Source organism: Trichoplusia ni, chromosome 18 (genome assembly GCF_003590095.1).
Source record: "Trichoplusia ni isolate ovarian cell line Hi5 chromosome 18, tn1, whole genome shotgun sequence".
NCBI lineage: Eukaryota > Metazoa > Arthropoda > Insecta > Lepidoptera > Noctuidae > Trichoplusia > Trichoplusia ni.
Genome location: NC_039495.1, coordinates 226,363 through 244,136, shown reverse-complemented (window position 1 = coordinate 244,136; position 17,774 = coordinate 226,363). Strand labels below are relative to the sequence as shown.

Below are 17,774 nucleotides of genomic sequence, written 5' to 3'. Positions count from 1 at the left end.
ATTACCGTTCCATGCACTTGATTGTTGGCTTATTTATATTTATTTAAATCTTTGCTTCACCTTTGAGAAAATAAATAGCTTTGTTCTTGGTCCTGTTTTATAAAAAAAACTTTTTGCACAATACCTACATGCTTTGGTTTTCTCTTTGAAAAAGAAAAGATTTTTATGTACCTTTTTTCTGGTTTTGCTGGTGCGTTAACGCCTTTCCTCTTAATGGTTTTCGTTATTTAGTTTATTCATTTTATCATGTCGCACTTCTTAAATAAGCACCTTGGTTCATCTTCTTGTTTACGTTACAAATAAAGTAAAGATGAGGTGCAAAACGAAAAACAGTATTAACTTCTTGCAACTATTTGGTTAGATTTGGAACTCAATCTCGTGTGTAGGTGTAATTAATATCACTAGTTAATAATTATTCCCAGTTCCTTCCTCATGTGGTTGTCACGAAATTTAATAACAGGGACATAGCGTGGGCGAAGTGACCTCTAAGTTCGTTCATATCTCTATATAGGAAATGTCTTTAAACTAGAGTCATTAGTTTGATGGGACTATATATCTGTGTGTCTATTATGTCTCTGTGTGTGTCAATGGGATCGATCGTGATTTTGATTTGGTTTATTTTTTGTTTTTAAGGTAAATTTGTTGGGAGTGTATTTAGCTAGGTTTCATTAAACTTTATCTAGAATCGACTCAACGAAGTGCCACCGAAACAATAATATTTTTTTTTAATTCGTTTTTACTTCCATAATTGTACTTCATTCATATTTACTTCATTAATATTGATATCTAATGGAAACAAGTCCAGGGTGTCGTAGGTTTTTCAAATTCAACGTCGACATGTTTCTCTCTATAATATTCTGTCAACTCTGCATTAGACTATAGTTGTCGGCTAAAGGAGTCCTACGTTGACTCATGAGTGACAATGGTTAAACTGTATTAATTTGGAGTCTGATATGTGTTCATCAAGCAAGAGTAATTGTAATTTCTGTATACTATGTTTTCACATCTGAGTAACAAGTTCTTTAGTTCCCTTTGAAATAAGTTAATGTAAGAGTTTGCCTCATACAATAAGAAAAAAATGCACAAACGAAAACTAAGACAAAACTTGCTTATTGGCACGGTACTAAAGTGCATGAATGAAGTACAATATCCAACAAGAACTTGCTTAATAGATTTCAAAGAAATAATTATGAACGAGAATAATTTCAAACTGAACCAAACTACAAAGACAAACTTCGATTTTTCACATCTTCTGTTTGTCAGCAAAAATTAAAAGCGAAACTACTTTCGCTCGCTTTAAAATTGCTAGTTCGAAGAAGTTTTTCTCTTAGCTCCAAGACTCCCAGCATGCAGAAGAGGCCATCAACGAAGTTATCTTACTTTTATACAAAGAACAAGCAACGCCAACAAATCACAGAACGCCCGTTATTAAGTCCACAACATAATCTTGTTTTATCTTTCCAATAAAAGTTGCTAAGAAAAATACAGAATCATAAGGATAAACACGGTTTTATCGTTCATTAGATCGTTCTGTAACTACCCATTGTTTCCGAGACATTACACTAGCAATAATAAGATAACTGACAAACTGTATTGATCAAACTGCGCGATATAACGTTCTTCTTCGAATTATTGCAATCAATTTCGTTTTAGTGTGAATTGTTTCGTTTTTCCGGAATCGTTTTGTTATTGAGACGCTGTGTTGCTTGAGTTGATTCATTTTTGCACTTCCACTGAACAAATACCACCTTATTTTTTCTGTTTTATACATTATGGGGTTTTCATATAGATAGGTATAATTAGTTGACTTACATAATGAAAATTCAGAGTCTGATCGATTTTTAGTCCCACGCCATCACGACAAGAAAATAAAGAAAACCTTATGATCCTTGTAGGTATTAAAGTTAAGCACTACTCTTGACTACTGCTTACACTGCTTACCTTCCAATTAATTGTCACGGTTGTCTTTTTCACCATAGCAAGGCTGCTCCCATTCAAGCTCCAGTTTCCGCTGCCTGCATTACTCTGAAGTTCACCGTAGCCTTTTTACAACAGGAAAAGTACTACTTCAAAAGATCATATTAGCCGTAGCCGAGTGACATTTTTATAAACTTTCTCGTTGTATAATTCTATAAAGCGGAGACGCTCAAATCTATAGTGATGACCAAAATTTGTAATCTCCATAAATATAAACGTTTGATATTGTCTTAAAAATGTAGAAATTCCACTTGGTTGGACTTGCTTTTCATAGTAATCTCACAGTTCCTTTATCGTCTCACATACCTGCATCCATCTTTCCAGTCCCAGAATCTCTTGGTCCTTAACTCTACGTATGGTCATATAAATTTCCCATACACTTAGCATACGGTAATCGTATTGCCTGGCTTGGCATGGCGCAGCTCCCTGGCGTCGACCACAACCGCTAGCTTGTCACGCCGCGCGCCGCCGCCTTGGAAGCCACAATACCGCGACAGTTTATGCCATGTGATAGCTAACTAAGTTATGTCACACGTAAGTTTTAAGTCTCTGATTTGATGTTATTTAGGCCTATAAATTAGTCTTGTTCACTAAATTAACACGCAAAAGCGTCTGATGTTTAAGATAAGCCTTTAAGATAATCATCATAAGCCTAGCCTTTTTCCTAACAATATTGGGATTGGTTTCTAGTCTAAACCGGTTATAGCTGCACTTCTCACCCCAGTAACTTAGACAACACTTTACCCATTAGACCGGTTGTCAGACTTCATAGCTTCAAACCATCTGTTATGACTGTCAAACATGTATAAATAGCAGCCTGAACTCACAATTTAATAAACTTCCAAAATTCGAAGGAACTCATTATGCCGTAGATTGTCACTCATCGACGCACCGACTGTATCTAGCATTACTTAACCTATCGATCAACTAGTGGAGTTGTAGGTTAAGGTAATCTGAAATTATTTGATTCCCAAGTTGATCGTTACCCGTTGTTTATTAAAAAAAGATGGCTGCAACTTTTTTTACTTCTCCTTTCTCATATCTATACTACGTTCTATTCTATATAAAGTGATGTAAAAACCTAACCTACAAGCACTTATCAAGCTTTACATCGCGGAGGTCCTTGTTTTCGCATCCGCCATTAATTTCACCGGAACACAAAAGGCAGACAGCGATTGGCAAAGTTTGCCTTTTGATCAAACTTTCCATATTAATACTCGTTTGGTGTAGTAAAATGTGTAGTGTCTTTGGCCTTATTCGATTATGCCTTTTTAGCGAACTTAGTGGAGGGTATACGTTATCTTATGTTTGTCTTTTACTGCGTCTTGAGGTTCCTTTAGGAATTGTTCGGTACTATGATTTTCGCGGTTAATTTTGTCAAGTACTCTCTTTCTGTAGATATGTATTTTCTCATACTAAAATGGTTTTGGTGCGTTCTTTTCACGTGTTTGTTAGTAGTATAGTGAAATTCATAATATAATGATGGGTATAGGCCGTATAGCCGTATAGCCTATAGTCGAGTATAGGTCACCACGCCAAACCCACTGATTCTCGCAAAGGACAAGACAAGGATTTGTGTAATCCAAGAATGCATATTGCAAAGTTTGGGAGGTTTTTGCAACTAACTGCAGCGATATTTACGTAAGGCGGGAATAGCATGTTTAGAAAAAAAACTTATTGAAATAAATAGACCAAAAGCGAACAATTTTGCACATTATTTCATAAAAGCTGTACTACTTTTATGACAAAAACGTAAAAAATCTACTCTACTTAAAAATCACCTTACAAAAATACTGACACAAAATTACAATTCCACCATACAATACCTTTCACCATAATTACACCACCAGCACCATGCCAGCACACAAAGCAACGTAAATCGAAGTTGCATGGGGTATAATAAGGCCATTGTAATCTGACCCCATCGCGACAGGTGCCGAAGGACCGCAATGCGCCAATCCTTTTGTCTCGAACCTCCGGCCTGTCATATAAATTGGTATGTTGATTCAATTTCCTCATTACGTTCAATAATTTATTTAAATCTGCTTTTGTTGGATATAATGTGGGAAAAGGAATTATATTTTCACGCCGTGAGCTGTTTTTTTAAGTTTCAGCTACGATCTAAACTCGTTTACGAGTAAACGATCGTGATATTTAAAAATTGGATCGAAATTCCAACTTGTCATGAATTTCTAAAGCACCTAGTCGTACAATTCTTCTTTTGCTGCGTTTACCTTTCCTATATGGAGAGAGGCTTGTGCCCTTCAGTAAGATATTAAAATGATCATGTTATGTTTCGTTATATATAATGTTAGCATAACTTTAAGAAATAAAGTCTACTAGGTACATCCCACAACGTACGCGGAGTTCGAGCATGTATAAAAATTAAAAACAATTGATAAAACATCCATCTAATATTATAAACGCAAAAGTTTGTATGTATGCATGTACGGATGCTTGTTCTTCTTTCACTCAAAAACCTCTGAACGGATTTAGACGAAAGGATAGTTTTTATCCCAATTTTGTGTTCCATTTGTAGCGGACGGGTCCGCGGGCAACAGCTAGTTTCCTTATAAATTTTCCAGTTTTCACCTAACACTAACAATAGTTGAAAGCTGTCTTACCACCTAATCCCTTGTCGACTCACACGATGGTATTTTAGTTTGGAACTAACTCTAGCTCCACTCCTCAGCGTTACGAGGAAGTTTGTCTTAGAAGGCACATAGGAATCTCTCATGTCGTACCTGAGCTGAGGCGAAAACATTATACGAAGAGCACTGTGTTATAGTTTATGTAAGGAGGTTGTCTGTTTATGAAATATCCATTCCTGGGTAAAAAAATGTACGAAAATTATTGCTCTATAAGATTTTAAACCTAATACGATATCTACTATAAAAAAGTTACTGAAATAGAAACAAGGCAAGTTTGGTGCGATTTGGACTCGCGACGAAGAGTGTTCATCCATCACATTTATGATCGGGCCAATCATTGCTTAACCTTTTTTTTTTTTACTATTTCCTATAGAGGCATCTGGTATCGATGTCGATGTATGATTTGCAGTATAATCAATTAGCTATGACAATTCTTGGGCACCTAGTGGCAGAGAGATGGACAGATATTAGAGCCTTTCTTTGGATACCCCAAAAAAGTGGAAAACAAACGACGTCTCCATGTCTCTTTTTCTTTTAAACTGTAATTCGTAAGATTGATATAGTTAGGAAGCCGTACTGCTAGAGAAATGCCTGTCCGTGTAGATAAGTAAGAAATTATAAATATTAAGTTCCATACAAAATAATCCATCAGAGATCCTTTAATACATTTGTGACATATACAATAAGAAACACGTATTACATGTGTGAAGTAAATAAGACGTTGATGCTCTTGGAAATTCTCCAAGCTCTGACGGATCGTATTCCTGAGAAAGCTTATCCGCCTTCATACGTAGGTTTCAGCCATTGTACCATATAGGTATGCACTTTCTTTGATCAGAGAATATAGGGGAAAATTCCCTTACCTACTTTATGTTACTGGCTTATGCTTGAGGCTTTAGGTACCTGAGTTTGTAGCCATAAATACACCATATTCATAAAGTCTTGCATTTGTAATATGAATGTGGTATAGCAAAAATTACCAATTAACGAAATTTCAATCGCTTCTTGGAATCCGATCGAAACGTAATTTTGCGTAGGTTTCCGTTTTTGTTAGGTGAGAATATTACATCACTAGCTCTTGCCCGCGATTTCGTCCACGTGGTTAGAATTTTCCCCGTTTTTTCCACATTTTCCATTGTATCTTCGCTCCTATTAGTCGCAGCGTGATGTTATATAGCCTATAGATTTTTTCAATTCAAACCAGTAGTTCCTGAGATAAGCGTGTTCAAACAAACAAACAAACTCTTCAGCTTTATATATTAGTTATATCATATTACAGTTGAGATTGTCTGATGGAGGAGGTGGCCATAAGAATATGGATTATGACTGGGTTTAAATAAAAAGTTCAAGTAAAAATCTATTTTGTCTCTCAGTGGGGTAGTTAATTAATCCATTATTATGCATTCAACTACAAGACGGATACTGAAAAAAGTTTTCATCCCTTTTCTGTAACGAAACTTGTGGAAAATTTTTGTTTATCTATTCATGTCAAAATAAATATAATAATAATGATGTAACATCACCAATAACTGTTCATTAAAACCCTAATAAAATCAATGATGTATTAATTTAATTACCATGAAAATCAATGTTCTAATATTAGAGGTATATCGTTTAGTATTTAGTTATTCTACTCAAAGTCCCTTTTGTTGTAGAAACCGCAAAGGGGAGCCAGACTTCAGTAACTTCCTTGGGAAATATTAAGATCTAATTTTCGTCTATAAACTAAACGGAGTCTCCACTATATCATAACTTGCAAGACGTAAATTCCCTCATAATTCTACCGTGCGGTGTGAGCTGTAAAGCCTTATTTACTTAACTAATTTTTAATGTAGAATAATTTATAACTGTTCGTTTTTAATTATTGGTTTGAAAGCAGTTTGCCATGACACTTGGAGGGATATTGGAATGAGACAAAAAGTGTGTGTAGTGGTAGAAGGGTGCGAGGGAGATCTTTTTTCAGCAATGGTTCGATATGATGGAAACTGTTCCTGTGCTAGTCGGACTCGCGATATAAGGCTTCCATAGAAAAACAAATTTCCGACTGCATAGATATCCGAGTAGTAGAGGTCGTGAGGCCAAACTCACCGAGCGCGACGTGTCGTGTAAAAATAATATAAAAAGATCTGTATTTTTTTGGAAATAAAGAGTAATTTAAAGCTTGTTTATCAGAAAACCTTAGATATATGTGAAACTTCAGACAGAAAGCGGAACCTTAGTTATGCAAAAACAAATCTTCACTGATAATGTGAATCAAATCTATTCTTCTATACTAATATATAAAGCTGAAGAGTTTGTTTGTTTGAACGCGCTAATCTCAGGAGCTACTGGTTCAAATTGAAAAATTATTTGTGCGTTAAATAGACCATCGAGGAACGTTTTAGGCTATAAACCATCACGCTGCGTCTAATAGGAGTGAAGATACAATGGGAACTGAGAAAAAAACGGGGCAGACATAAATCATAACTTATATCTTCTAACCACGCGGACGAAGTCGCGGGCATCAGCTAGTATCTCAATCTTATTAATATCACAAATAAAATAAATAAACGGTAGCTGATGACGTGAACAACAAATATGCAAATGATGATTCAAAATACTAATATCGTCATTGGATTCATCACCAGACATTTACAACGACACTGAAAACCGAAAACTTTACGAGAGCAATAAACACCATTCTCGTATCCCATCTTAATATCCAGCTAATAATCTTGGAAGTATCTTCCCCGGATAATATCCATGCAGATTTATACCCGGCTTATTCTAGTGCACATATTGCGGCCTATTTTAACCGGGTCGAGATACGTACCGGGTGGATTTCCAAGGCTTACCTACTGCATATCTTGTCTGTATTTCAAGTTGCAGATGTTTCTAAAAGAATATTTAAACGGTTTTAGTTTTAAGGGGTTTTCTTGATCTTAAAATAGTTAATAAATTATATGTGTCAATCTGTTGATAAAGGATTTTTAAATAGAAAAGTAATTTTTCTTTTTTGGTTTCGGTTTGTTTGGCAAGAGGTGTTTTTAATTGGTTACATGAAAGTAACAAGTTATGAAATTTAAATTTACTTTTTATATTGTTGTATTATTTATATTATTCCATTGTTAACTTTACTGTAATACGATTTCATGTTGCAATTTTGACTACATTTACAACAAAAACAACACATAAAACAGAACTACAATTACCTTATAATTAAAACCCAGTAATTTTGATAGCACGGCTATTTCAGGCGTATTTTCAGGAAATAATCATAAAATTCACACAGCCGTAGGTGTGAATACGGGGAAAACGTAGATAATACGGGAGGCTGCATTATATACGTGGAACTACGTATTAACGGCGTCGGCGTGTGATTGCAGGCTATTGAAAACACCCTCCTACGCCCCGAGGTGCGGCGCCGGCTTTTAAATAAAAATAGAAGTTTTGAAATCCCCCTTTTTCATAATTAAAAGATTTTTTGTTTAATAGTGTGAATGTGGTCGTATTTTGTTTATTATAAATAGATAAAATAATCTAGAATGTCCTTTGCACTATTTTGAGCCTAAAATTATAATTATAAACATATTTCGCAAACAAACTAAACAATAAATACAAAATGGAAGTACAAATTTATGATAAGAAAGAGTTGTGGACTGTAAACTATAAATTATTTTATTTCTAGAGTTATAAATCAAAGGAAACTACTTGATCTACAAAACGCAGCACAAATAATTTGAGGAGGTTCCAAAGACAGTACATAATAAATCAATTCATTTAGCAGTTTCAGGCAGCTAAGCAAGCGATGTATAATTTAAAATCAAAACGTTTCGCTTCTTTCAAATTTTGAACTTATTCTTAAGGTACTCGAGTATATAAGCATTTATTTTTTTCCCAGATAATTCACAAGTTATTCTTTCTAATTGAAGTCAAATATTGGCCATAGACATGAATACATGGAAGGAGGACAGGTAACTTTTCTAATGGAACAAAAATCAAGTAAAAATGAAAACTCTTTTTAGTGTCGCAATAAAATATAATGTGTATCATCATTGGCCTAGCCTTTTCCCAACTATGTTGGGGTCGGCTACCAGTCCAACCGGTTTCAGCTAAGTACCAGTGTTTTACAAGGAGTGACTGCCTATCTGACCTCCTCAACCCAGTTACCTGGGTAACACGACACCCCTTGGTTAGACTGGTTGTCAGACTTTTTCAAGCTTCTGACTACCTGTAACGACTGTCAAAGATGTAGGAATAACAGCCGGGACCCACAATTTAACGTGCCTTCGAAACACGGAGGAACTCGTTATGACAAAGATGGTCACCCATCTACAGACCAACCGCGTCAAGCATAGCTTAACCTGTGATCGAATCACTTATGCGGTTATAGCTTAGCCACGAGCTCCTTCAATAAAATATAATGTGTATACATATATTATATACGTAATACAACAAATAATTCATTTTTCAATTCAATTCGAACCATATTAAATGCCTCAAAGATTTATTTTCGCAACACATTCACAGCTTACAGAATTATATAACAAATTAAGTTCGTCAAGTGTCGGTCATATAAGGTAACAGGTGAATTTTCCCACATCTTGAGATCTTGGTAATTACAATTGTTTAATGTGCCACAATAAAGTACAATTGTTGCCTGTCAAAAGGTGTTTTCAAGTTTACGCGGCTTAATTTTGATGAGGGAGGCAGTTGTCAGTTAACATTGCATATGTATTATAATGATATATATATTAGGTACTGTTTTTCGTCATATTTTTGAGTTTAACATTCGTGTAGTTTATGGTTAATTTCATCATTATGTTGTTTTTTCTGAGCCTTGGTGTGTTTGTACGCGTGATTTTAATGTTTGTGAAACCCCCGCGAAAGAAGCATTAAATGCCATAACTCGAGAGCATCCAGAACTTTCGTGATGATCTATTAATTAACGCAATAGAACATCAAAATGTTTTTATTTTTATTACGCCTCAAAAAGCGGTTAATTAGCGATGAATTACAGATCTTTTACCGACTGCCGCTGCACGGTTGTCATTCTCATTGAGAAGAACCAGCAAGAAACTTCATTGTCCAGGTTTCTCTACATTTTATATGGTTAAAAACTAATTGCCATAATTAATTTATTCTTGATCAGACGCGTGAATGAAGAAGTACTTCTATATTCTCTATCGTACTCACTATCTTTATGAAACAAAAGAATTTTCTTTAGGCGAAAATGTGCAAGACAATGAACTCACAACGTTAACTCATAAACAAAATTATAATGAACTTAATTGCAAACATTAAAAAGTATTTTAACTTGTCACTGCTAAAGTCAACTTAAGTGCACACGCCATTTCGTTAATTATATATTAATTTTCTAGTGTTTAGACGGTGAAGTTTTAATTAAATTATCATTCGTTTTTTGTAACGGGTTTTTTGACTTTCGAGACTTGTGCAAGTGTTTTGTTTTAAAAAATTCGTAATGTGAACAGTGTATTTTGCTGTTATTATTAAAAATTGCTACAAAAATGAAGCTTAAATAGATATTTGCTGTAAACCTGAAAAACGACTTATACATACCATAATCGGGTATTTTACTAAATCTAGTAGGTATTTTTAGTACTTACCACAGACAGATTTTCCAAGAATTTAGAATATGCTTTTTACATTTTCACTACATAGTATAAAACAAAGTCGCTTTTTCTGTCATCATGTTGTATGTCCCTATGAACGCTTAAATCTTTAAAACTACGCAACGGATTTTGATGCGGTTTTCAACAATAGATAGAGCAATTCTTGAGGAAGGTTTTAGTGTATAATAAGTTTAGGTTTTGTGTAAACTGACAATATTACAACGATATTAGTTAAACATGTCGAAAAAATTAAGCCATTCCAAAACTATGTATGGCGGGTTTGTACCTCTTTAATAAATCTACAAAAAAGTCCGCGGTGGTATATGTCTATCTTCCAAGGATAACCCACAATAACCATTTTTATGTGTTTTCTTAATACAGTAAAATTATGGGTTATTTACGAACCTATTTTTAACAATACAGTATTAATCCTTATCCAAATAAATAAGTTAGATATATTATACATGTAATATAGAACAAAATTGCCTTTTACACTACACCAAAAAAGTGAATAGGTAATGAGTTATCGTAATATTAAAATCTCCGCGCGAGAAATTAAAAATCGATGAAACGTAGCGAAGATATCGTTGGCATCTATATACTAATATACTTATACTAATATATAAAGCTGAAGAGTTTGTTTGTTTGAACACGCTAATCTCAGGAACTACTGGTTCAAATTGAAAAAATATTTTTGTGTTGAATAGACCATTCATCGAGAGAGGTTTTAGGCTATATATCATCACGCTGCGACCAATAGGAGCGAAGAAAAAGTCATAACTTATAATTATCTTCTAACCACGCAGACGAAGTCGCGGGCAACAGCTAGTATTTAATAAATTAAGGCAGATTGAAAGCACTTAAGATATTGAAAAGTGTGGTTGTGAGAGCTAGAAACACCACTTGCTAGTGAAAAGCTTACTGGTAAGTGACGTCACACGAGATTTGAAATCACTGATCGATAAAAGCAAAAATACGTATCCAATAGTTTTTGCGATTCTGACTGATGGCCTAAACAGTTTTTTTGGCAAATAGTCTATAAGAATTAGTAAGGGAATAATGAGGAAACAGGCTAATCAAAAACAATAAGATCGTGAACATTTTGATTACGCTTCAAATTCGTATAAAAGCAATTTAATTTCGTTTATTACGAACTTCTTATACTTCATAAAGTAACTTTAACGATATACTTTAATAGTGTCTGGTACTGCGAGGCAGGTGTTAGCGGGTAACTGGCAAAGAAACGCTATAAAACATTATTTCAACTGTTTTATATGAATTACCTGTTTATTAAAGTTTTAGAAGCCGCCGTTGAAAGAACTTCGTAGTGTTTCGTTATTTTTCGTAGTAAGAGGTTTCTTGGTAAGACTGTGGTCTGGTCAGTCTTAGGATATTTTTGATTATTTGATCATATTTTTGAACTCCTTTATTTCTAATAATTCTTGTATTATTTAATATAATGAACCAATTTTATTTTTTATTGGAAATAGGCTCTTTTCCAGGCACCTTGAAAACGTTACAGTAAAGGCTCAAGGAGCACAGTTCTAAAATGTCATTCCCATGGAGAAGAAACGGTAATAAACTCCATGAGATTACCTTTAAAAATATATAGTAAATAACTCTATATTTCAGAACCAATTAAGATTTTTTTCTAAACACAAGTATTTCTAGAAACTTTTATTTATTTACTTTCACCAGTGCCTTTGTCTGCAATCAAATCTGGCAAGTTCTGAACATTTCCCAATTTCCTATAAGTTAAAATTTTACATGTGTATGTATATTGCCTGAAAATTTAATATCGATGTCATGAAGCTTACTTAATACTAAATGATGAATCCGAAAGGTGCAGGTGCTCTACTGTAAAATGACTGACCCCTAGAGTTTGACCTCGTTTGAATAAAAACAAACACAAAAACATCCCAAAGACAGGAAGCTAAAAAGGGCCATCTTATAAAATGTTTTTCTTTTTTTATATTCCTTGCTCACCAAGCGTCACTGTGAATCTCTCACTGACCATTAACAAAAAAAAAATTATTCCGTGTATCCGTAAAATAACCAATTCAGATTTTGAATCTGTTCGATCTAGACACTTCTGAACCTGCTTTTATTTGTCTGTTTTTGATGGCGTTTCCGAACAATGAGGTCCCAGCATCGTTGATTGAGGGAAGCGTCTGACCGTCCTCTGTGAATATGGAATATGGAGATTGTTGCACGTTTTTCTGTTTCGGCTTTTATTACGAAAGTTTCAAGCTCCGGTCTATATGATAACTGAGATATCGATTCAAATCGAAATTGTTTTGTTGTATCATCATTGTAAATACTACTTTCTTAACTACAAGTCTGTCAATAAGTGTAACAATGAGTATCTCGCATAGATTTTGTTTACGATTGTCGCATTAAGGTGTTCATCGTCAAAAAGCTGGCCACTTGAAGGAGTAACGTTTTACATCTTCCTTGATCTTGTGCTATCTCTTTCACAATTTTAAACATATTTAAGGGTCCGAAATTAGTTGGGCGGTCCGGATAAATTCGTTAAGTAAACCGTTATCAAATAAATAATTCATTTTACTTTCATCTTGCCACTTTTGCCTTATCTCTTATGAACTTGCCTCTAGGTATTTGAAAATTTAATATAATAGAAGAACGAATAGAGGTTCAAAGAAGAAGAAGAATACCTAAAAAGAAATACAAAGACCAAGAAGTAATAGAGAATACAATTTATCCTAGAGTACAATCAGGATAAAACTATAAGTGTATAGAGCGACAGTCTAGTTTGCTTAGTAACAGACCCGTTGGACGAATCGTTGAACAAATCAAATTATTTGTAGAGGACTTCAAATAAATTAATATTTAAGTAGGAAACAACTAAAACAAATAACTTTGTGAATTGGACAACATATTGATTGGATATTGGTCTTAGTCGTCCCTTTTCGGGTAAAGGCTGCACAGATAAAATGAACATAAGAAGAAAGATACGTTTTCTTGTTATTTTTTAAATAACTGAAATGAAATGAAATGAAATGAAATGAAATGAAATGAAATCATTTATTCTGTAAGTAGGATATATCATCACTTTTACATGTCTTCTTATTTTTTTGAGAACGCTGGAGTCGACATTTCCTATCTGACTACCCTGAGAAGAAATGTCGAAACAAACTCAAGGGGTCACAGTCTCTTTTAAAGTCCAGACAATTTCAATGCGAATAGATATGTATAAACCAATGCACGGTATTTTTTTGGACTGGCGATATTAACTGTCAATCCTGCATTATTTATGATGTTATGTGACGTATTCGTCAGACGTTTGGACTTTGGTTTTTAATTAAGTGGCTTACTTGTTTTAAAATTCAGTGTTCAATCTGATTTTACACGAATTTGCAAAACATTGAATAATTAAATTTTACTCACGGTTTATACAATGGAGTGGTTAAATATTTGTAAGAAGTTTTATCCTTTTTGAATAATACCTGTTTGAGCCATAACTGGTCTATAATAGTTTGCGAATTGGGGTTTCTAATTGTATCGAAAGCTATCTAATACATTAATTAATTAATTATGAAATTAGTTCCTAAACTTTATAGAAGTCTACATATAAATCCGTTTATAGATGATTTGATCACTCATAATAGATTCGAGTTCAAATAATAGTATCTATTCTATAACCACATATACACATACACAGTACCGTTTGCCCTTTCACATCAAACAACGATGGTTGATGGTCCCTTTGACCAATTCATCAGGTCAATATCATATAGCTCCATTGTCCATTCACAATAGCTAATAACTCACACACAGTGGCAGACATGCGAATTCATGCGATAAATACAACTTAACCCGATTAACAGGACCATTACCGGGCGTTTAGACTGGATATAACTGGTTTTGAGCGGCTGTAACCAGTTGTAACCGGTCCTAACCAGCACATGCGACCGTGTTGCATCGTAATTGGATGTGTTCTGTTAATTCAATTGATTTAGGGTTCAGGTAATTGGGGTATTTGTGGTTGTTGTGTTCATAGTGCGAAATATATCCTGTCAATTTTTTAGTAATTTTAAATACATAGTTTACATCTCTTGTCACTAGAACTATTTAAAAAAAAATATAGTGAAAAATTTGAACCAGCAAATTTGCCGATACTACCATCATGCTATTTTGTGAATAACTGGCTACTTACTGGTATTTATAATATTACTCATTTTCCTTACTACCATTTTTCACACTTTCAAATCGAGTTCAACGACCTGGCCATCCACGTTCCGACTTGAAAGTTTTTCAAAAGTATCCAAGCGTCAAAGTCGCAAGTAAAACACTTACCTAGCCGCTAAACCTTTAAAATTCTACCAAACGCCCAATATTTCCTACTAATAGCAACAAACAAACGAACAAACAAACAAGGCACTTAAAAGCCGCGACAAAATAAGCGCTCTACGAAGCCTCTCAAATCTCAAAGACTAAGCTGAAATTATATAAGATGGCGCGCGATATGTTTTGCATGCGAGATGCATAATGTTGCATAATATGCCCATAAAGATCCCGTGAAGTGGCCTTTGCCGGGTGTGGGGAGACATCACACCGAAGCGTCACAATAGGAATGTCGTAGTAAAAAAATAGTCAAGAATTCCGTAAAGTATGTTAAGATGAAAAGTTGTTGAATTTATGTGGGAGTCAAAAAACATTAAAGAAAGTAATGCAATAAAATCATTGGAAAAAGTAGCAGTTTTAATTGATGGTTTTCCTAGCCTGTGCAAGCTGATCTCGGTTTTCCTGTAGAGAACTGGTACCATGAAATAGTATTGTTAAGGACACGCCATTTCTTTGAAAAAAACAAAGAATTCTGTGATAAGACAATAGCTACTGGGTATGAGACATTAAGCTGGCATGAGAATGAAAGGTTTGCGTTTAATAAGTAGGTTTTCGCTCATAAGCACACGAGCACACCACATGAGCACCTCACGACTTACCTCATAAGCATCATCATTCCCCTGTCCTTATCCCAATTATTATTTGGGGTAGCGCAACATGTCTTCTTCTTCCACACCTTTCTATCTGACGTCATTTACAGGAAAAACTCTTTGCAGCCATATCATCTTACCTCTTAACCATCGCACATAAAAAAACACGTCCTATTCCCAAAATTTGGCTGTTACCCTCCGGTGTGATAGACATCCAGTAGTTCCAGTTAAGAGTTCCGAAGCGGCGGCCTAAATGTGTAGTGGCGCAAAGCGGGGAGGTAACGACTTCCCTCAAATTATTTTGGAGCGCTATATTAATATTATGACAGGAACTTTATGACGTAAATGTGTGTTAACTATCGTTTTAATAGCGGTTGCTTTACGGATTCTTTTGCTGTATTTTTTTTAATATTAGCTTTACTTTTCATTTTCAATGGGAAATTTCAGGGGGAAGTTCTTTTGGGATGCTAACCTTTTTTCTACTTTGCTGTATCCACAATTATATATATCAGTACTATAAACAGAAGTACCAGCTATGGGAAAAACTAAGCTTCAACAGTAAAGATGAAAATTGTTGTACTGCATTTTACGAATGCTCTCGAAAATATTAAGCCCGGCCCTGAATCTACGGTAAAACTTTCAAGCCTTCAGATCAGGCTGCCTACTGCCACGTCATAAATGAATACTATTGCGGGTGGGGAAGAGAGATGCCACTCTACACCGTGTATCACTCTATCGCGCTGTCACTCTTCCACAACCATAATGATATTAAATTAAGACGTGGTGGTAGAACTTCAGTAGACCCTCAGGGGGTATGCTACCGCTTTTTAAAGTTCTAGTTGTAGAAGTAAGACGTCGTAATATATCGGATCTCTCGGACAGAACGACTTAAGTAATAATACTACGTTCTCGATATCAGTAATGACCGATGTGTTACCAGACTTGATGGAAAGTGATCTCTATGTTGGGCAAACCCAACACAGTTTTCAGTGATGAAGTAGGATTGTGGTCTGTGTTTTTATTTTCTAGGAACCGTCAAAAAAGTTGAGACTGCTTAAATAAAATGAAATGATTTATTCTCTAAGTATGATATACTTATCAACATCTTTACATACGTCTTATTTTGAGTTCGCTGGAGTCGATATTTCCTTTCTATCTTGAGTCAAAAAGTCATCATGGAATAAATTAATTGTGTTATTTTTACGAGAAATTAAACTGACTCAAGGATCGCTATGAGAATAATACGAGCATAGAATGTCTTAACAGTTCCTTGAGGTCACAAACTCGAATAAATATCAACTACAACTACAAGAGGTACTTCTACCACTGATTACACTACAGTGGAAGTATATATATTTTTTTTATTCAGAGTATGGACAATGCTGAATCTTCTATAAAACGAGTGCCTATCACTACGACACAATCAGGGTGTTATAATTATCATGAATACAGTATCAATTCCCCACACAAAAGTAACTACAGAATGAATTCTGTCATGTAACGGTAGGACATTTTAATCATTCCTTTTATTTCAATCTCGACTCACTCGATACACTTCAATTTGTGACGTAATGACACAAAGGCATATGTTGAATACATTAAACGTAACTTGTAACTCTATACTTGATTACTGATCAAAGGAATTGAGAACAGAAGCTTTTGTTCTATGTTTTATTTGTATACATGGTTTGGTAATGGTTTTTTGGAACAATTGGTATAGAAAACCTTCTCTCTTAACGTGATTTCCTATTTCGTCTATAATATTTATCTAGGTAAAGTATACGAAATTTTGTATCTTCTCAAAAGTGTAACTTATGTTATTCTCTATAAGAATGAGATTTCAGCCACGAAATTGGTTTTGTAAGTTTTTGATTTCTGTTATTTTTAATTGAAAATTATTTTCTACGATCTGAGCTATATAAACAAGTGTTGTGTCTTAAAATGTGCATGCACATCCGCTTGCTGTATGAAAGCGACAAGTCCAATCCATCTCAATTATCAGAAGAAATCCCATAAATCCCATACATGCTTTTTTGTATGGGTCCATCTCCAATTTCAGCAAGAAGCTCTTAGTTGATATTTCTTCCAAGACCATTGCAACAGCGAAGAAAATCTTTGATACTTCCCTTAAGCATACTACCATTTCTTTTCTTCTGTTCAATCTCCAGTTAACCACCTACATCATGAGTTATTCGCGAAAAGATATTTCGGCGTCCCATTCAAATAGCCAATACCATATTACCTTAACAGAAACTTGCATTCGTCTCCAACCACCATGCCTCCATACAAGTCCAAAGCTATTTCGTTTTTAACTCGTCCTTCAAAGCCTCACTCCTTTGTCTCTTACACAGTCTTATTCAGAAAACTTTTGAATTCGACATTTATCCGTAGGTACACGACAGAGAGTAATCGGAGTGAATGCGAACGAACTCACACTATCACTGTTAGTATATATAAGTGTGTAGTGTAATGTTCTTGGGATCGTTGCCGCGGTCGCCCGGTGGTGAGACGTTTCAATTTATTCTGCTAACGTTACCGTTCTAACATGTCGCGACGAGCTACGAAACTTTGGAGCTGGG

At 34.8% G+C, this 17,774-nt stretch overlaps 1 protein-coding gene across 1 annotated transcript in view; it reads right to left on the bottom strand.

Annotated features, from left to right (window-relative positions):
* Positions 1–2,357: 2,357 nt before the first annotated feature.
* Positions 2,358–17,774, bottom strand: part of LOC113503109 — a 114,645-nt gene continuing 99,228 nt past the window's right edge. The window contains exon 4 of the mRNA XM_026884927.1: positions 2,358–2,495. Within this exon, the coding sequence (XP_026740728.1) occupies positions 2,358–2,495 (138 nt within the window). The remainder of the gene's footprint in view (positions 2,496–17,774) is intronic.